General features: G+C 44.2%; 1 protein-coding gene across 4 annotated transcripts in view; it reads right to left on the bottom strand.

The window, feature by feature from the left end:
* Positions 1-21541, bottom strand: part of VGLL3 (vestigial like family member 3) — a 28183-nt gene extending 6642 nt beyond the window's left edge. Inside the window, exons 1-3 of one of the 4 annotated variants that reach the window (XM_054839411.1) lie at positions 21261-21541; positions 11707-11962; positions 5905-6405 (exon numbers count right to left, since the gene is read on the bottom strand). In XM_054839411.1, coding sequence (XP_054695386.1) covers positions 5905-6405; positions 11707-11962; positions 21261-21371 — 868 coding nt within the window. In that variant the 5' untranslated portion in view covers positions 21372-21541. Of the gene's footprint in view, positions 1-5904; positions 6406-11706; positions 11963-21023; positions 21103-21260 lie in introns of those variants that run through there. The other 3 variants (XM_054839419.1, XM_054839436.1, XM_054839426.1) reach the window with 3 other exon arrangements.
* Positions 21542-21922: the final 381 nt, after the last annotated feature.

The raw sequence follows: 21922 nt of genomic DNA, 5'->3' as shown, positions 1-21922 counted from the left end.
GTTATAGACTTGGAACCTGTGTTATAATCTAAGATTTCTCTGTTGCAGAGGGATTCAATCTTCACTAGATTTACACCCAACAGGGCGTATACCTAAAATCCAGACAATAGAGGGGGAGGTGCAAATGAAACTTCCCAAAGAAGAAGATACGTTCTTGCTCATTTATAGGGAAAGTAGAAAGGAGAAAGGTGCAGGCACATATTTTAAGACGTAGCAAGGCACTTAGGACTCACTGATTTAAAACCTAGCCCTTGATGTTTTGAGCTAAGCAAATCACATTTCGTGAAATGAAGGTGCACTTCCCACTATAAATCATTACTATATAGACAGCAATGCTCTGCGCTGTCATACTATATATTGTCCCGCTGCATAGTGTACCAAGACCAATGCATTAAGTACCTAATCTGCTAAGAATTTAGGGCCGATTTCACCACTAATCTAAGTATGTGCAACTCCAGACCTCAATGATGTTGCAACCATTGAAGGTCCGCGTTCATTTGATCGTTAACCTGTGAAAATTGACAAATCCATGTGCTAAGCATGGAGATCTCATTTCCATATCTAATCACACAGTGAAATGCAAAGGAAAACCCATGTTTTCAAAAAGCCTAACAGGCACGATGGGTTCCGATCTGACCACCACCTCCTTGTTTTAGGAGTACAAACGGTTAAATTTCCTATGACGATCAACATCATTTCAGAGTTGAGCTACAAAGCTACTAACAGTCACATAAAAGATGACAGCGTCTTGCTCCATCTGTGTGAGGATCCCCAAGCAGCGTCCAAACACTTGCGTGTCCAGCAGTGAGCAGCTGGGGATAGCAGAGCACCCAAGTATAGCATGCCAAACCCTGTTCAGTGTCTTTCTGCTCCATCTCACATACACATTCACCTGTTTCTTTAGATCGGAAAAACTGGGATATCCCTCAGTAAAGCATGTCTATAAAAACATGTTCAGAGGCTCTTTACTCAATGAAGATGTCTCCTTGTTGCTTAAGAGCTACTTGTTTTCCTGCAGCAGCATTCACAGGCAGAGTCATCATAAACCACCGTTAGTTTCCTTGAAAGCTCCCTCATAGTTAGTAATGACAATTTTGTGTTATTTTTCCCCTGTTCTTTACAATTTTTTTTTAACGAAGAGAAAAAAAAAAAAGGAGAGAAAAGAAGAGGAGGAGTCAGCAGAAACCTTTCAGAGTGTAAGGAAGTCATTTAAGTTCAGCAGTGGAACACTAAAGGCTACCAGAGGCAATGGAAGCTGATGAGAAGAGCAACAGGTTACGTGGCTCTTAGAAACTTAAAAAAAATTACTCACACACCTATTTAAGAGGATGTTCACCTGACTGTAGCAACTGGTAGAAGGGGAATAACCAGCTGAACAGACACCTTCCTAGGCAGGTGTCTTTGCAACAAACAGAAATAACTCTAACAAGGAGGTTTAAGGTATCACTATTAAGTCTAAACAGCCACGGAAAACAATAAAAAAACCCAAAGTTGCCTTAGTTACAGAACTGAATGTGGATCACTTTCCATGCCTTTTCCTCATTATATTCCCATCTCCTTCATGGCAAGGCTATCTGCAGTCCTAATATGTCATCCTAGCATAACCCTGCTACTAACCGAAAGCTTTCACTTGCAGCCTGCTGCAAGAACAATTTCCTCTTAGCAAAGACATCCTCACCTGCGTTGCTTGAGTCAGTACTGCCACACCAGTACAACTCCCCATCTCTAGGGTGCCAACATGTTAGCGAGCTGCCCCACAAGCAGAATGCGGGTTCTGTGGGAACATCTGAACAAACTTACTGAGTTGTGACAAACTCATGGGATGTGTGTGAACAGAGACAACTCTACAGAAGGCAGCAGACTGACCACTCAAATTCCATATTCAACATGACACACCGACCTACAGGCATTTCCAAAAATGGACGTTCCATAGTTAGCCAGGACTAGAGGATGTCCATTATTTCACCTAAATTTAAAATCATGCATCTCAATGTGCATAATTTTGCATGATAAAGGATGTACACCTCAGTTTTAAGACAGACTTCTAGCCCTCAGATATACCAAAATCCTGCTCTGCTTTTAACGCGCTGTGGCTATGGGAAGCCTCCTCCAGCACATCTGTCCAACAGCAGGACAGGATATCCTCCTCGGCTGTGCAGTAGCAAGGCACGTTACTCTGCTCTCCGCCCCACAGGGCTGCCCGCAGACCTGCCAGCTGCCCACGCAGCTGGATCCAACCGATCCCCTGAAGTGCCCGGTGCACAGGGCAGCCTCCCGCCCTGCTCCCGAGGAAAACGCTGATGGCCGCAACCATCAGCTCCACTGCAAGACGGCAATTCCCCTCCCCACCCCCTGGTCCTAAGTGCTCAACTCAGGTTGTGCACTCTCAACGTGAACTGGAGGACCAAGCCCGGCCGCCCCGGCACAGCGGGATCATGGTGGCAGCAGTGCCCTCTGTATGCGTGCCGTGAACCGCAGTCAATGCTGTTAGAGGCTGACCTGGCTTTGCTTCACATCGGCAGGGCAGGGAGTTGTGGCCTAAAGCACAAACACGTTGTGCTTATATCAATGTGTTTATATCAGTGCTTGATATAAAACATGCTTTTATATTGAGCATTATAGCTTGGACACTTCAGCTTTGGAAAGACACTGCACACCAGCAGCCACAAACGTAACGGGTCTTAATAGATTCTGATGTAGACTAGCATTTTCTTTAATCCCACTTGTACCAATAAAGAAGCTTCTAAAAGGGTTAATTTGTAGCACACAATGTGAGGATTAAGCCACATTTAATGGGAATCAGGTAGCTAAATCCCTCTTCATCCTCTAAACCAGGACCATGTAAATTCAAACAGATGTGCAAGACAGATCGATACTTCGTTAGCTCTATGAACGGTGATACGCTGATGTCCCATACAATCTGCTCTGAAACATTAATTCCCAAACTACACCGGGCATGCAAGGGGAGCCCCCTCTTAACCTTTGAAGTGATTCAGCATCATCCATTCAGGACATTGAATATTTGGCTTAGTATGGCAGAGATGCAACAATGTCGCTGGAAGAGGGCAAGGTTACAGCCAGCCTGCCCTGATCCCAACACTATCATTCCACGTAATTCAGTGTGAGGAATTTTGCAAATGTTTCTATAATCGCATGTGACAGTAGCACAAGAAATGTGACCCACAGTGAAGGTGAGGGAGATAATTTTCATATCTGAAGGGTTCTGAAAGGCAACATCTAGGTATATACCAAATGAGCTTTTTTATATAAATCATCTGAAGCTCACAGAATCTGATACATCGACAGCTCCACGGGTTGATGTCTTTTATTCTCCACGGACATATGAACAAAGAGTTCCAGAACTGAAGTTTTCTTGTCACTACGGCATTACCCTACTCCAGAGAAACCGCTTCTATGCTGCAGAAAGTCGGTACGCTCTTCCAGGCCCTTTGGTTTTTAGCCTCTCTGTTGAGATTGCTGTCTCACATTAGAGTTAAATATAATGAAATCCTGTGTAATGTGGAGACTTATTGAGTATAATCCTCCCCTGGAGTGGACATGGAACAAGAAAATCTCTACCTGTTCTGGTAGAGATGCTGGAGGAGGCTCAGTGTGGTGCTTCAGCAGCCCCCTGCTCTCCTCAGCAGCACAACACACCTTCCCCGGAATGACACCATTTGGCATGCACACAAAACACTGGGGCAATGACAATCCCTCTTTTCACCACGATCACGCCTGTCACCAAAAGCATTTGTCTCAAATCTATAAGCTGCGGGCAAAGCTGGAAAGGGAGCTCAGAACCTTCCTGCCCTTCCCAGCAAGCCTCTGCTTGGAGAGCACAGGAGAGATGTGTGTGCAGGTTAAGAGAGCAAATAATTGCAGTGTCACAGGCCACCACTACCTGCTGTGTTTCGTTGCTTGCTCCTTTGTTTCCAAAGTCTTACATGCCAAATGGGGGCCGCCTGATAAGGTTTTGCTGTTGTGTTTCAGTGCATGGCCATTTTGAATAGTCACAAACAAGTGAGACATTGATCTTCTGAGATCTTCCTGCAAACCAGTCACACATTTCCCCTCTTTCTTTTCTCCCACATGGACTGAAACCCACACAGCAGGCATGGGCCAGAAATTAACAGTTCAGGCCTTTTCCACTGCCTCCCACGCTGAGTAGACAACTATAAGACATGCAAGCCACTGTTAAGCACTGCCAAATCAGGACCCTGACAAAATTAGCATCCAACTGTACCCTTCCATAGGGATTTTCACAAGGAGCGCGCAGCACCAAGCAAAGGCTGTACTAGTCCTGTAAGGCAGTGCTAGGACCCGTAGTCTTTTTTGAGGTACTGTGCTCTTACAAAAAAGACAAAAAACAACTGGTTTATTAGACATACTACTACCAACAAAGTAGCAGTAAGCAAACCAACTTGCCTAGCACTGAAACAACTCACAGTCTAGGCTGGACTTACACCTAAGCCGGGTAGTGGATTCTCCTGACTAACAATCCCTTACGCAGTTCTTGGCTCCATCCCCAAAATGTAAGTCCAATGCCAGAGCTCTGAAGCTGGACTGCTGTGGCTACTGTCAGACCAGGGGGCTCATCCCCTCTAGTTGTGACAGTGACACAGAATTTGTCAGAAAGGCAAAACTTGAGATCCCAGTCTTGTCAGATTATCATTTTATACTCAAAGCACAAAATGTAATTCCTCTTCTATCATTAGCATGACTGGAAACATTTCAATAGATACAAAATTGCCCAGTGTTAAGAATCCTATTCCTTAATTTCTTGAGGCAGCAAGTGGCACGGTATTTAGAAGAGATTATTGGTTCCCAGTTGCTATTAAGGGAAGAGAGAGATATTTGTGTTAGGTTGTCTCAGTTATAATCGAGTTTTGGGTTCATAGTATTTCATATGTAAGAAATAGCATTTTTTCTCTATCAATTCTTTGTTCCCCTGCACAGTGATCAAAGCAAGGAAGTGCTTCTCACACATTGAATCAGTTAGCTAGAGCTATCAAGAAGACAAACAGATACCTTAAGGAAAGGGGGAGAGAGATGCAACCCTAGTATTTCTTAATAAATAACATACCGTGTTTAAGAAGATTGTTTAATCTGCAAGGATTGCTGCTGGTCAGATAAATACCAAGCAGAAAAAGGAGACCTCAAAACAGTGCGTGTAAGCTCCAGGATGGATGTGCTGGGAACTGTTAGCCACCCATCACCTGATCACAAGCAACTGTGAACAGTGAGGGCTGCTAGACTGCTCCTAACGCTGAGAGGAGAGCCTGCCCGTCAAACCTCGCAGGTGCAGATGTAGTTTATGGAGGCTATAGTCCTACAGCTACAGACCCTGCGGTAAAATGAACCTAATTCACAGGTTCTCTGCCTAGACCTAACAGAAAGAAGTTTAGTTTGATGATGAGTACAGCTCAACCAGCATCTCTACTCTCTATGTGACACCTGGATACTACACAGGAAGGAAATGCTGATCTGTTCCAATTTCGATGAGTAAGATGCAATCCTGTGTACTGACAAGTTATTAGTTCAGTCCTCATCGGAGCAATATTTTGGTGAATACACATATGAATTAGCTGAACAAGCTGGAAGCTTCCATATGGATGTTTAATTAACCATTTCCCACAAGATTTAAACCAAAAAACCATGTATCACGTCACAACTCATTTGACTTGAATGGGACCAAGGCAGACAAAGGTCTCACAGCAAAAGACAGCAAGAGCTGGATGTTTAACAGCTCATCTGCCCTGACAGCAATTTCAGGAGGGGTTCCCACCTGGAAATATATTTGGAGAAGGCCCTGAGAACAAGCCCTGCTTCAGCTGCAGGAAATCTGCTGCTTTGCTCAAATTCTTCCTGCTAAAACAAGTCACAGACACAATCGAACCATCTTACCTGTGTCAAACCCAAAACTTGGCACAATGTCCACCGTTCCATGAAAGGCTCCAGCCCATGCTGAGGTAGCGCTGGTGACAGCAGTGGGATCTGTCTTTGTCACGTCACACTGGGGAGCAGGAATCCTGGCTGCACGGACTGAAGGCATCAGCAGGGACCCGTACCGGGGGTCACGGTGCGAGCTGGGATGGTGATGGTGCATGTGTGGATGAGGGTGATGGCGATGCATGTACACGTCATGCATGTGTGCATACGAAGGGCTCACCTGAGATGCTAAAGGATAATGCCAGGATTCAGATGCAGCAGGGGGAGGAGGTGGGGCAGTCTGATGAAGGCTGTGTCCTGGCCAGCTGCTGGGATCTGGTGTTGGGAAGGTGCCTGGTGCAGTAACGGGGAAATCGGGGTGTACTCCACTTAAGCACGGTGGAGGGGGAGGCTGATAAGAGCTGGTCCAAAATGAAGTTGGGAAACTGCTCCTTTGGCTTGAAATCGTTGAGCTTTCTGGTAGAGAGGAGAGAAATGAAGTATGACTGAAACTGAACAACAAATTTAATGACAAAAACCCCACAATGATTTTCTACTCTCTGAAATTTGTAACACTGAACTCAAGCTTCCTCAGCAATTACAGAATCACAGGACAGTTGAGGTAGGAGGGGACCTCTTGAGATCGTCTAGTCCAATGCCCCTGGTTCAAGTTGGGTTACCTGGAGCAGGTTGTCCAGGACTGTGTCCAGTCAGATTTTGAGTGAGATCCAAACTCTACAACCTCTCTGGGCAACCTGTTCCAGGGTTTAGCCACCCTCAACAATTGGGGGGGGGGGAGGGGAAGTATTTTCTTGTGTTCAGATGAGATTTCCTGGTTTCTAATTCGTGCCTATTGCCTCTTGTCCTGTCAGCAAGCATTGCTGAGGAGACCCTGGCTCCCCCATCTTAATTCCCTCCCATCGGGTATTTACACATATTGATAAGATCAGCCCAAGAAGACTTCTCTTCTCCAGGCTCAAGAGTCGCAGCTCTCTCAGGATCTTGGTACAGGAATTATGAGGAAAGGCTAATTCCTGACCGGACCAGAACACATCATTTAGAAAGGCAGCTGTTGCAGCTGTAAATGCTTCTGAGGACAGAGAATCAGGTCACACTGCAGAACATGAAACATTTGGCTAAAGGAAGAATACCAGATCTTCTCAAACTAATTGCATGCTTTGATGGGATAAAGATTGTAGCTAACGCATCTTACGTTACTCCCTTATAGATTATATCACGCTGCCCTGCACCCAATAGGATCAGACAAGCAGAATCATCTATGTAACTGAAAGAAGCTTTTGTCAGAAATAAAAGACTGCTGCTTCTTACAGCCAGGGCTCAACTTATATTTAAATGGATTCCAATACTTCTACATTATGAAATCACATTCTAAAAATTCCTCTTTTGAAGGGGCGGTTAGTGTTTTTGATGTGTAGGAAAGTATTGGCACCTCCATTCTCACAATCCTCTTCCCAGGTCATGTTTGAAAGCATTGCTTCATGCAATATGTCTCAGCTCAAATAGTTGTGTTTGTTTTTTGTGCAAAAATGGAAACATAAAAATACAGGACTTTACCTCTGATGAAAGAACAGTCATAAAAATAGCCTACGGAGAAATAAAGCCAGGGAAGTTTAATATATGACGAGGCGAGGAATCCTCTGTTCCTGATACAACATTTACAAAAATATTTATATTATTTTTTTTAAATGACCTTTTGTTTCACTTTGTTTAACAAGCAACTGGAATGAGACTTGGGTGAAGACACTATTGAGAATGAACAGATTCTTCAAACCCTCCTGCCTCTGAACTTTGCTTACACAAAAACGTTTTGGAAACAAAAACTGTAAAAGTGTTTTCTGACTGCATCACTAGGACACTTCTGTACCTGTTTTAAAATCCATTAAAATCATAGACACTTCTTCCACACATCAGTTGGCTTTGATTTAGGCAGTTTATTGAGCCTGATTAACTTCCGATATTGGAAATAAACTTTGCAAATGTACAATGGACAAACATAGAGAACTTCTCTGTGCCAAACCGCTTCAGAGGCTGCAAGCTCATCTAGCTGACTGTACTCCAACATGGCTTTCTTCAAAAGGTTGCTTCTTTTTTTAGCAATGTATTTCTATTGTAATTCATGCTAGAAGACTGCAGAGAGCTTCAAGCATATAACAGAAGCCTCAGCACCCCTCCGAAATTGGTATTGTTTGTTGTTTGTAAATTGTTCCTTGTTACAAGGGATTAGGCTGAGATGGAGAGTGCACACGGCTTACAGCGTTGGCAACAGGGCTGAAGAAAAAAAAAAGCAAAAACAAGCTTCTTCATGTCCAGTCTGTTGTTTTCCTCACTGCTTAACAGAGGAACAGAGCTTGACAATGCATTGCCAGTATTCTGGAAAATTAATCTCTGTAATCGAGAGTTTTTGGAAACTATCTGGCTGTTATCTGCATGGAAAAGCCCTAAATCCAAACCATCTCACTTCAAAATAGCACAGAAAACCACAAAGTAACTGCAGGACAACTTTAATACCAGGAGAGAGCACTTTAAACCACTGGATTTGCCAATATGAATTCATCCCAGATTGCATACCAGTTTGGCTTTACCAATCATGCAGAAGATCTAGGCCACAGAAAACATGTTCGGGCATCTCCATTTTTCAAACACGTGCACATTTCACAAAGCCATTCCCACTGTCACGGATCGGCCCCCACTGAAACACCATTGAGTGTAACTGCAGAGACCAACCTCACTGGTCAAGGTCAAGTCATGTCACTGGAGATATAGGGTCCATCCAGGTTATGAGAACATGCAAGAAAACTACATCCACCCTGAGTGCTCACAGAGTACGCTAATGAATATTAAGTGTGCAGCAACCCCATCAACAAGAACCACCTCTGTGTTGAACCACAACCCCCAACTACCATACATTTCCACAGTGTTTGAAGGGTCTCCTTTCCTTCCCACCTTTAAAACAGTGAGCACAATCAATTGTCTTTACAGATACCATTATGTCAGATACCTGGCCTCTATGGGACATGGCAATGGAGAAATAGCCATTTCAGCGCTGTCCTTGAGAAAGAAAAAACATAAAAATAATCTGAGTAGCTTCTATGGGCTTTCAGGAGCGAGGAAGGAGGCATTTAACAAAAATTGTCTACCAGCAAAGATACTACAGTTACCACAATTTCCTATTCTAAGTACAGGGAGGCAGGGAGACGGCAACATCTCAGATACCACAAAGTGGTGACTAATGCAAATGTTCATGATGGCTGGCCAACACGCACTGAAAATATGCCAAAGTGCACATGCTGCAAAGAAGACAATGTATGGAATTTTCTGTAGTACAACATTACTTCGCAGTTAAGGCAGGAGGAAAAAAAAAAACCAACCCAAAACCCAAGAAAAAAAAGTAACCCACACTTTGAGCAAGGAAAAGTATGTTGATAAAAATACCATTAAGGTAACATTAGTTTCAAGGTATCATTCTATTTATTAGCCCCTGCAAAAGATTTCAGGTAGCTACACCTAAAATTGAATATTCAAAATCCATGTTACCGGAGCCTGTTGTAGGGAATTCTATTTTATAAAAAGCCAGTTTTGAAGTTAATTTTAGCCTACACTGATCAGTATTTTCAACATATAAAAGACAAAAACAAATGGAAAAAAAAAAAGCAGAAAACATTAGTAATCCTCCCTACAGGTAAGGGAGAAACAACAGAGTGAGCTGGGTAGCCAGTTCATGCCCACACACTTTCCATTTAAATCTGTACCTTCCAAAACAGCTACTGCAAACGCAAAAGCTTTTTTTTTTTTAAATTTATCTTTGAGTAATTTATTGACAAAAATTCTGACTACCCATGAAGGTTATTTATAAGAGACCTTCAAGCTAATAATATTATAGCTTCTTTAGGTAACGGGATACAAATTCCCATTGATTTGCCATAGCAGAGCATCTCTGACAACTGTGCACGAACCAGAAAACCAAGGTGTTAGTATTCCTCCTTCCCCACTTTTCTGAATAGGCATGTTCCAGAAACTCATTTGGGCCTGATAAAACTCTCGTCTGCTTCTCTTCTCCGGAGAAGCAAATACCTTCAGCTTTCTCGGCGTCCGCAGTGCAGAGGCAAGCAGCCCTGCCCAGCAGCCTCCCCGGACACTTTCATATCGCGTCAGCAGGTGCAGCGCTGGCAGAGGGCATATCCCCTTACTTTATTCCCAGAAGATTTTCAGGACACGCAGACCTCTGTTCCCTGTCGACGGCAAGGGGCACGCTGGGTCAGGAGGCAGCGTGGCTGAAGAACCCTTACGCCAGGCCAGCCTGTCCCCGGCAGAGCCCTCTGGGGAGGGCCGTGCCACCGTGGGGGGAACAAGGGCCAAATCGCAGGGCATGTCTGAGGCCAAAGAGAAGACACACTACCCCACCCATGGTACGTCTTCAAGCTCAGTGAAGAGGGCTTGCTGTAGGCATGGGGTCTCTGGGGACTGCCTTGATCCCATCTCTAAAACATTTATAGCCTGTCTGGGCCATTTATAAATGCTCCAGTCTCCTTTTTAGTCAGCATAGGTTCAATCCTGCTTTCAGTCGAGTCGACAGAAAATTTCCCATTAATGGTCCCGGCTCAAGCTATAAATTCCTCTAGCTCCCTAGCCACTCGTGCTGACCTTTGCTTAAACTTCCTCGGATTTGTCATCATCCTTCCGGAAAGCAAGTCCTTCTGTGCTATTTTTCTCTTCACAGTGGTTTCCAAAAATCCCGTCTCTCTCTATTATCTGTGACTTTCATCAATACGCTCTCACCTCAACATCGCTGATTATGAATACCACCAATCCTACAAGGATCCTCATGGTACCTCTCTCGCTCAACCCAATGCAAGGCCATTCCTCATGATACTGAGTTCGTGTCCCTTTGCCAGTCCACATAAGGACATGATCAGAAATAATGCAGCTGTGGATCTGAAAAACTACCCAGATTGCCACATTGAACAAAATGGAAATAGTGTCTTAACGGCACGCTTTTTCCAGTCACCAATTTTAAAATCTTTCCTGTAAGGTCTACCTAGCTTATCTGGCAAGATCTGCTCTTTGTTACGTTGATCATGCTTACACGCGAGTGTTATGGCACCATTCAAATGCCTCGCAGCACCTACCACGTGTCTACTCCCTGCTCGGAAACAGAGTAACGCCATCCCCATTTTACACACGGGAAGCCAGTAACGGCGGCCACATCTCTGATGTGAGCTCTGCCCATGGGCGGGCTGCAACGCACTGCACCGCACGGCTGCAGCCACGTGGGCCAGGGCTTGCGGCCAAGCCTGTTCCAGCCTCTGCCGGCTCCTCCCTACCTGGAAAGCAGCCGTAGATGAATGTTAATCACCTGGCAAAGCAAAGCGAGAAGGCTGCACGGGTCTCCTCACGTCCGAGGCCAGCATCCCTAACAGCTTTGCTCTTGCCTCACAGGCCAAGTTTCACACTTGGAGCTTAAAAATAAGGCTCCAACCTTGCAGCAGACGTTTGTGAAGCCACGTGAGCTCTGCCCTGCTCCCTCCAGGCCTCGGCGGAGCCGTGAGCTATGGCAAGAGAGGGAGATGCCGACTTCTTCCACGCCTTTGGCACCTCTTTCCCCCTTTAACATTTCAGAAACTCCTCGGTTCTTTCAAACGCAAGGGGGATTTTTCCAGCTCCACCGAGGAGCAAAATTTCAGCTGCAATGCAATATGCGTTACCGCGCCACAGACTGAGTAAGCCACGCCACACGGAGCAAGTTACTGCTCCTCTTACCTCTCCACAGAGGACTTAGCCCTGCCTTGCTCTTGGTAAGGGCAGTTTCTGGATTGAAGCTACTGGCTTGGCTCAAAGCTCTTGAGAAGTGTTCATCCACTACTGAACCAATGTCTCCCTGGAAGTAAGTGAAAAGGACGCAGCGAGAGTTAAGGTACTCCATCTCGGCAGGCTGGTCTTTCTCATCCTCCTCTTGCTTGCTGGGAAGGGTCACTTCCAGAGACTCCTGCATCTTGTTGTATACAGCTAACTTCTTCTGGGATTAAAAACAAAACAAACAAGAGATGTATCACTGATGGCATTCAGTGCAAGCTCAACATCTGGTTTCCTTCAAGAAAAATAACTGAATACATTGAATATTCATTTCATAATTACAGGTGGAATACAGGGATATTTCGCACCGACGTTTCACAAAGAAGAGATTACCAGCGCCACTTAAAGAGCTTTTATTCCTCGCACACAGACGGACCTGCTTCTCAGGCACATTTCACAACCACGAGTTAAGGGCAACGGCTTTCACTCAACACCTTACAAAGAAAACAGACAGGCTCTAACAGTTCACTCCTGACTCCCACCTGGAAAGGATATTCCCGTCAGTAAAGGCTGCAGAGGTCAAGCCCAGCCCCGCGGAAGGGTGGCCAGATACACGACGCCTGCGTTTCGCCCGTCCAGCCGCACATGCACCGGGTTTTGCCGGCCGGTCTCCCCCAGCCGAGAGCACGCGGCCCTCTGGACTCACCACGACTACTCTCTGCTGAAGGCGTAAAGATGGCAGAATTTGGTGCTTCCTGAAAAATCTTCCACTCTATTATCAAAGTCCACACAATACATAAATTGTCACTCACTGCCACGAAAATTTTTATCATAGGAAGCTATACCTTTGGGCGGTGAGGAGTGGGGGTGGGGGTGTGGTTGAAGGGGGTTTTTTTTGGTTGGTTGGTTTGGGGTGGTTTTTTGTTGTTGTTGTTTTGGGGTTGGGGTGAGAGTTTTTTGCCCCTTTTCCTATTTTCTTTTTTATACATCAGCTTCTGGAAAAAAGGACAAAAATTCAAGTCATAAAAAATTAAACATGTGATCTGGGGGAAGAGGGGGATTGACAAGTCTGCAAACACATGCGAAAAAATCCACCCCAAACCAAAAACACAGAGAAGCATATAAAAAAAATAAAACCCGCACAAGCCATCTGTGAATGGCTATTTCAGAATCTTCTCTCTCTCTCAAATCAAACCTAAATGTCAAAATAAATGTGTGTGAAGATCCATTTTGCATGGAACATATTTTTCAGATGTTCCACTTTACAACTGTTTTCACAGAAAAAAAAAAAAATCTCCCCACAACAGTCAAGCTGCAGGAATCATAGCTTTTAGCTAGCTAGCCATTTCCACAGCTGACTTTACACACAAGCAGCTTCAGGAACCCAAAAACAAGTACAGCACATATGTAGAAGTATTTCATAGCTTTTCTATAGAATTACAGTTTGACTTATCTTTTATGGTTTGCTTGGCAACACTTTAGCGCCATCAGAATCTCTTTAAGTTTACGGCTTCTTTCCCTTCTTCCAAAGCTGTTCTAAAGAAAAAGTTAAACAGCTACACAGTCTATAAAGTTCCGTTTACACAATAAATAGGCTTGTCTGATTTAGAAATAATTGAAAGTCATTTTCTGATCTTGTATACCATCAATATATTTACATTTGGTACTTTCTAAAATCATCTAAGCCAATACAAATTCTCTCGTGATACAAAATAGATACTCTGGGGCTAATTCTTAATTATGAATGGTTATGAAAAAAATTAATTGTAAGAAAGAGCTATTGACAAGTGGAACTAAATCCTACAATACTAAAAGCTCACAGAAATTAAGCAACATGTCTGACATTACAGTAGGTTAACTGATAAACACAGACCAGCTCAGTAATACCTTTAATTCTGATGCTGTTACACAAACTGCAATGAGGGATGTAAGTAATTCTATTTTACAGTTTGGGATATCTAGACAATGGTCCGGAATTCAAGTAAATCTGTGCTTCACAAAGCAAGTTATACCGTGGCTCTGCTTAGCACAATATTACCTATTTAGACAGATGGTCTTATCTGCAAATCCTCTAATATATAAAGAAAAACTGTGGGATTCACTTTAAAAAAAAGAACCAAAGATGGAAACAGAAAATTAGAACATTTTTACTAGAAACTAATTGCTAAAAGGAAACATAGCGTGAGGCTCTGAAACTGATTTTTGCAAATGCAGAATTTGGGGTGACCTATACTTTTTTGTAAATGCTTTGTGCCTTCTGTAACCAAACAAAGGAAAAGTCTCCTCATATTTGTTCCTGAAATGCTGCCTAAGATTCTCTCATAGTGAGCTTCATGTTTTTGCCTAAATAATCACAGAACGATGAGACCTTAATAAGACAGAAATGGTTACAACAATATTGCATACACAGGAGATGTATCCATTAGAAATCTGTAACATCTACCTCAGTGACTTGGTCATTCTTAAAGGTGCACCGTAACCCAGATCCTCTTAAAAATGCAAGACAAGTGGTTGGAGAGGGTGGCTTTTTTCATTTTTGTTTTTCGGTTGGGTTTTTTATGTAGAGACAAAGTATGAAAGAAATCCTTTATAGAAGTCTAAATAGACGTTGATATATTTCAACATCTTAGGTGCGGCGTGTATGCCAGACCTTGAATACATGCAACATATTTAAAAGTTGACTTCTATCATTATAGGTACACTATTTGTATTTATACTGTGAGTATGCAAATACATATACAAGCACGCAATTATACACAGAAACACATCATTTAATATAGCCCCTGGCCTGACTTGGTTATCAGGAAGGAAGTCTTTCAATGTTCCTATATAGAGACTGGAGCTCAGGAAATTAAAACTTATCTCCAGAGTTGCTTCTCTGTGCAGGAATGTTCCCCCTTCCACAGCCTAAGAATCTAATTCATTTTCCATTTCAACTCTATTCCCTCCCCTCCAATCCACGGGCAGTCATTACAAGATATTCCGATCGCTTGTTGGTTTTGAAAACACCAAATCTGACTTTTTTTTTTTTCTATGTAAAAAAAACCCAAAAAGATGGTAGTACTGATGGACAAGTACAAGGTCTTGTGTATGGACTGAAGTTATTTACAGGGAAAAGGTGTGTTTTGTGATGACTTTTTTGCAAAGGATGCGAGTACTAAATTAAAAGATTTTTCAAAAGTGCATCAAGCCTATGACCGGATACAGATCTACTTAATTTGTATTTCAGGAAGAAATTATCAGCCTGTAATTACAGGACTCGTAAGTGACTCAAGTTTTCCTTGTATGTAACATATATACATCCTTTCCATTGTATGCATCCTTTAATGATATTTTTTCTCCCCCTAACTCCCTTCAAATACCCTGCCTGCACACAAATTCTGTCAAACTTGTTCTGACCTTAACAGTAATCTTCTCATAGCATTTCTGACTGCACTTGTGTGAGTGGAAAAGTATGCAAGATCAACTGCTAAATGAATTTGTCCCACCATCATGGGGTGGTCTAGGGGAATAAAACAAAACAAACAAACAAAAAAACCAGTTTAGGTTTCTGATAACTAATCTGGGCTAGCCCACTTTCACTTGTACTTTTTTCATATGAACAGTTCTGGCATATATTTAAGCAGCCAACAGTATCTGTAAGGTCTTTACAAAGAGTATTTTCTGATCAAATACAATGTTATTTCTTCCCTATGCTCAGATCTCCAATATTTTCATATAGCTAGGAATTCCACCTCTCTCTCCCTTAAAAAACTGGACTGAGAATAAGCAGCCTTTGAAAACCAAAACAAACCAAACACACAAAATCTCATCTTGGCCAAGACCCAGAATACAGAATTACAAGTCAGCTTAGCACACTGGGAAATAGGGAAATCCAATGTCTATAGCACCTGATGCCAGCTTAGATAATGGACCCAAGTTCATGGCTGAAGGATGAATGGTAGAACCTCTGGATGAATAATGCTTACAGCATGGGCTGAACTCAGCTTAAACCAACATTTTGATTTTTTTTTATTTCATATATTCACAAACAGGCTCTTCCAAAGAGAATTTAAACTCTTACTGGAAGTTGTCTAGCAAAAGGAAACTAAGTCAATAGCAAACCACCACTAATACAGCAATATTAAAAAGAAGGATTATGCTTATGGATAAGTATCATCCTGTCTTCTAGAGGAAGAATAACCACTTTTAGACCAAGAAAGCACGTGGTCCAAAATCTCACAAAAAACCCCTCGTCTTGAAGATGCCTGTTATTTTCTGACGTACCCTATCCAGAACCAAGCAAAACAGTTCTCACGCAGCGAAATTCTGGCCACATTAAAGCCAATGGCGAAAGTCCAACTGACTTCAAGGGTCCCCGATCTCACCCAGAGTGTCTGGTAAAAATGTCAGAACATTCCTCTCTGCAAATTGAAATAAATTCACTTCCAGCTGAAACCAGCTAGTAGGCAGCAAAACAGAAAAAACCAACTGAGCACAACTGAGAACGGAGAAAGTTTTAGTTTAGTCAAGTTTGAATTGAAAATTCAGGCCAGCTCTTATTTTACATATAAGCTGGTTGCCTATTCCTACAACTTATTATCTCCGTACATGCCATCATACAGCATATGGTCCTTTACGTTCTCAAGCATGAAAGTCTGGTGTGCCTGTGGCCACCTGTTACAGATTTTCCATTACAAGAGAAAGAACAGGAACCAAAAATAAAGAATAACTTCACTGAGGAAACACTATATGACCCTATCCTGAGAAAAAGGCTGTCATTTGACATAAGCTTCTGAGAAGGAATTTCAGCAACAAACTCCAGGCAAATCATGGACAGTCCTCCATTTGTGGAGCTGTCTGCCAAGCAGGCTCCTATTGATAACACAGAAAGTATTCACAGAAGAAGACAATTTCAAGCAATCGAAGCGTGGAATGCTGGGCCTGAAAGCGGTATTTACGGCATGCCCTGAAAACATGAAGTGCTAACTTCTAAGCTCACAAATGAGCAAGCCGAGAGCAAAGCCACACGCTTGCCTTCAGGTGAGACACTGGATTTGCAGCAGTAGAGCCCAGAGCTCTCGCTGTGCTCTGCTGATGGAGGGAAGCAGCGGAAAAAGAATAAATGTATATGTCTTTTGCTGTACATCTTAACAGAGGTGTACCATTAAAGTCTAAATCTCTGTTTTTATGTAGACAGAGGAAGTTCAAATAGAATTTGTTCCCAATCAGAACAATAAAGTAAAGCAAGCTAAATTTTTTAAACCAGCAGTGTCCCATGGGATTAAACAAAACAAAGAAAAAACCCGAAATCCCACACACAGGGCAAGGCTTAATCCAGGCTTTGCATCCCGTAATTCTGAGAGTAGCCTTACAAAGCGAGTTATAAAGGTCTGGTTCAGTTTCCAGTGAAGTCAGTAATAGGGCAACCACCAGGCTTCAGAACAAGCCTTGAGAAAGTATCTGAACTATAAAAACTAAGTGTGAAGCCATCTTCTGCTGTTATCTGCTGTGTTAGATACTGTAGACTGCCACACAGAATAAGCAGTATAATAAGCCCCTCCTCAAAGTTGTGAGTATGCGATACAAAGAACTTTACTGAAAAACTGAGTTACAGGACGGGAACTGGGGTTTAGCTACAGCCAGCTGACACAACGTTAAACGCGACTTGTCCTTGTCTGCAATGTTGTTAGTTTGGAAGAAAAAGCTGAGTTAGTGACCTAATTTTCTAATGAAGACAAGCCCTTATCTGGAAAAAGTCTGTCTACAGCACTGCCAGCAGAAAGTCTGACTTGAGCATATCACAACTCTTTATGCAAGACTTGATTTAGCAAGGATGGTGTTGGCTTAGCTCGCTACATCTACATACCACGGAGAAATTCCGAAACTACCATTTACTGTAACTTCCCATTTCAAAGGTCTTAAGCTCAGCTGATAGCGAGCCAGGGTGAACCCTACCTTAGCCCCAGCTCTGCAGCTTGCTAGACCTACACTGACAGGGCACGGCACGCCGCCATAGCTCTAAGAATACTACGGGATTCTTCACCGATTATGTGTTTCCAGAGTCTCTTGAAATGAGCAGCTCTGTTACACCCTCACCCAACCCATAGGAAAGCCAAAACTTACTACTACAGCTACGTAGCCCCTCGGGAAAGCGTACGATGAAAAGCCTTCTAATTCCTGCATTCTACAGGGCTTTACACTCACACAGGCACGGCTCCTTACCGCACACAGGAACGTGTTCTTATTTTAACACCAGCACACACTCGCTCTGTCTTTTGGCAAAGGAATATGGAAAACCCCATTTATCTGTAGAATGAGGGCCACACCCCAGTTCCATCAGTTCCTTCTGGCAGCATATGAGCATGTACATGTCCCTCCTCCACTTACTTCCCTCCAGCAAACACCCTGGACTTCAGCAATCTCAAAGATCTAAGGTGCTAAGCCTCCACTGCCATTAACATTCAATAGGAATTCAGGCTTCAGTCCATTAAGCACTTTTAAAAAAAGATCCCATCTAAATTAATTTGCCAGCAAGTCCTTTCTTGGCTACGGATTGGTGAAAGCTAAGCTTCCAGAAATTCTGCATTGCCGTGCAAGGCAAAAATCAGTTCTGCGATGATTTTAAGGGAGTGAAAACGACACATACAGAAATGCGAGAATAACTTCAGAGTGGGGTAACTTTAAAAAAGCATGATGGACCATCCCCTAAAAAAAAAAAAAAAAAAAGTCACTTCTGCACAATCCGGGTGCATGCTAGTCCATCATGTAAAAGCAATCCAAGATCTGTTATTTAAAAAAAAAAAAAAAGAAAAGAAAAAAGGAGAGCAGTGACACAATGCCAGCCACTTGCTGGAGACACTTCTGACCCATGTACACAGCATGCGACCTATAGAAACACGATGAGGTTACCTCTCCAGGGAGACACCACAGCCAGGAACTTGAGCCTATATATCTGCAACCGCAGCTCCACAGCTAAGGAGCTTGCTTTGCTCTTTAGAGGATACAAAACTGATACCAGAAGCTAGCATAACCAATTACATGTCTGTGACAGATTCACTACAAATACCTATGAAGATGCACAAACTTTAGTTGGAATAACACACCTACGGCTCCTCACACTGAGGAGGAAAGGAAAGCCAACAGGAGCACAGCACGGAGGAGCCTTCTCTCTCAGAAAACAAACCAGCTTACTGAGTATCAAAAGACAACAGAGTAGTACAACGACACCAAAAAATGCTTCAGTAGATATTTTAAGGGTGAGCTCCACTTTATCAGCTCTAATGCAGAGGGTTCGGTTTTCGTTTTTATTTTTTTTTTTTAGATATCCCACTAATTCATCTTCCCTCACTGTTATTTTTAAACCATAGTTTTAACTCCAGCAAAGAAGAACATTCTTTAAAATGGTCATCATCCTCATGAAGAGCACAGGAGCATTTTACACGTTGAACATATGTGTAAAAAGAAACAAAAACCTGGCAGCAGATTCTTCATCCTTCTTTCTTATGCTCTTTACCAGTTGATTAAATGTCCCTGACAGGGCAATTCTGAAGAAACAGAGACTTGCAAAATGTCATACGTTACCCGAACAATAAATCTTTCCACTACGACTACAGATGCATGAGGAGTTCATTTTATGTTTACTTCATTTTTTTATTTAAAAAGCACTGGTTTCAGAGAAAATACATAAAATGCTCTAAAGTTCACAGCTGCAAGAATTAGAGAGTGCAACATTCTTAGTTCAGCAACAACAGCTTGGTTTCCCAGCTTGACATTTGACTAGTTTGTGAAGACCCTCCAGCTCCAAATATTTTAGGAAAATTGGCGCAAGCGGGATTAACTAAAACAAATTGTCAATAACATGTAGGATAGCAAGGTTTAGACTGCTTTTTGGTGGAAACTGGATATATTGTGCTGGCCACAACTCATGAGCCGTATTGGCTCAACAGAGCTATCTACGTTTCTTGCCTTGCATATCTATGTCCACTTTTCTTAAATAGCATAACCCAGAAGAACTCAGTTTATTTAAAATGAAATTTCAAGAAACCTTAGCATTCATTAGGGTGCCTCTGGGAGATTTCATATATGGTGCTGCTTTCAGCTGACGGAGAAACTTCATGATTCTGTTTAAAAATAAAAAGCAATTGCACTTGAGCGTGACACAGCTGCTAATGATCATTTAATAGATTTTCACGTACTAGGTGTTCTACACTCCAGCTCTGAAAGAGAAATACAGCCAACCACCTACAGTTAAATACCAAAAAGTTCACCAAAGTTTCAATTGCAGTTTTCTACTTCTAGGTCTCTTAGTCAAAGAGTCAGGTTATTTGAGACTATTTATTTTCCCTCCAAACGGTGCAGTCTAACAACTGGAGCTCCAGATATTCAAATTAAAAGTTTGTAACTAAAATTACTGAATAGATGGAAGGTTCTGCAAGCTGTGACCTAGAGTAGAGAAGAAATAATTACAAAGGCAGGCTGCAACAGACAAAACTCACAAGTTTTCCAGAGCTTATGTTTACAGTGAACAACGTGAGCAACCTGGAAAAGTTTGCTGGGGTATCATTTCTGCGAACAGGCTCTCTCTCCCAGCAATACAGGGAAAAAAACCCTACAAACCAGTAACACGCGATAGGAATTTTAATGTTTTAGCCCATATTCGTGTCTCCCAGGCAAGTTGATATTAGGGGTCACTTCCCATGTACGGAGAAAACAATCTTCATGGATAATAATGATAAAACCTTATGGAATGCAGCAACAACCAAAAAATGTATTCTCAGATGACTACATTAGGGCCAAGTCAATATTAGTCCCACTTCACCCACGCACTGCATAGTCTAAAAATGCTGTCAGCCTGATAAGAATTTCCTGATTCATTTTTAAAAAAAAAAAAAAAAAAAAAAACAACAAAACCAACAACCAACAAAACATCTGATCACCAAACTCAGCTGGAAACTCGCCGGAGCCGATCTTCCAGGACAGCCGGGGTGATAGGCGCGGCGCGCCCCGTCCGCAGGGAGCAGCGCGGGTCCCCTCCCGTCGGCGGGCGGAGGTTCCGCCCGTGTGCGCGGCCGCGGACCGCACCGCACCAGCGGACGGCAAAGGCGCAGCTCTGCGCCGGCAAAGCGGGCGAGCCGGGAGGCTCGTCAAGTAAGGAGCGACGGCGGAGAGGAGGGAGCGGGAAGAAGGCAAGAAATAACTTTCTCCCCATTCCCCACTCCGGCAGAGCAAGCCAGCACCCACCCCTCAAATACAAGAATTTGGGGGAAAATAATTTTTCTTAAAAAAAAAAAAAAAAGTCTTACCAGGCTCCACTGCTCTAGGGCACCCTCACCAGCTCCCCGCATCTCCAAATCAGGCCGGGGGCTGCACAGCGCATCGCTGGCTGGCCGGGGCGGAGGTCTCCGCCCCGGCCAGCCAGCGATGCGCTATGCAGCCCGCTAAGGGGGGAGCTTCCCCAAAAAGCCCCCCCACCTCCCAGTCCGCCCCACCGCCACGACTTGCGCGGTACTTCGCGCAACCCTTCCCTCCCCGCTGCTCACCTGCGGGCAGCCCGCCGCGGGCGCGGCAGCCGCCGGGGCGCCGGCCAGATAACGGGGCGCCCCGCACGCCGCCGGGGCGGGCTGCTGCATGGCCACGTCCGAGCAGCTCATGGCCGCGGCCGCCCCGCGCCACCGCCTCCCCCTTCTCCTCCTTCTTCTTCCTCCTTCTTCTTCTCCTCCACCGCCGCCGCCTTCTCCCTCTCCTCCGCGCAGGGCGGCCGCGGCGGGGCGCCGCGCAGCCCCGGCTGCCAGCGCATCTTCGGCGGCCGCCGCGCCCCGCGCCCGCACTTATAGCGCGGCGGCGGCAGCGCGGGGCGCCCCGGCGGCGGCGGCTGCAGCGCCGCGGGGGCGGGGACCGCGCCCCGCCCGCCCCCCTCGCAGCGGCTCCGCGGGCGCGCAGCACCTGCGCCACCCCCCTCCTGCCCTTCTCTTTGAGGCAGGTTTGGCCTCCATGAACATTTGTTTATTCGCTTTGAGTATGAGTCCCTCATCGCTTCGGGGCGGGGGGGGGGGGGGGGGGAAGGGGGAAGCGCCTCGGTGCCCGATTTCGGTCCATGAGAAGCTTGGCCAAGCTCAAGCAGCGAGAACTCTCCACAGTCAACTGTCACCTGCGTTGGCCACGCTTCACATCCCGATGGATTTGTCCTGGAAATCCTTCCTCC

This window comes from Grus americana, chromosome 1 (genome assembly GCF_028858705.1).
Source record: "Grus americana isolate bGruAme1 chromosome 1, bGruAme1.mat, whole genome shotgun sequence".
In the NCBI taxonomy this organism is placed as follows: Eukaryota; Metazoa; Chordata; class Aves; order Gruiformes; family Gruidae; genus Grus; species Grus americana.
The sequence above is the reverse complement of the archived record's forward strand: the minus strand, read 5'-3'. Positions and strand labels throughout refer to the sequence as shown.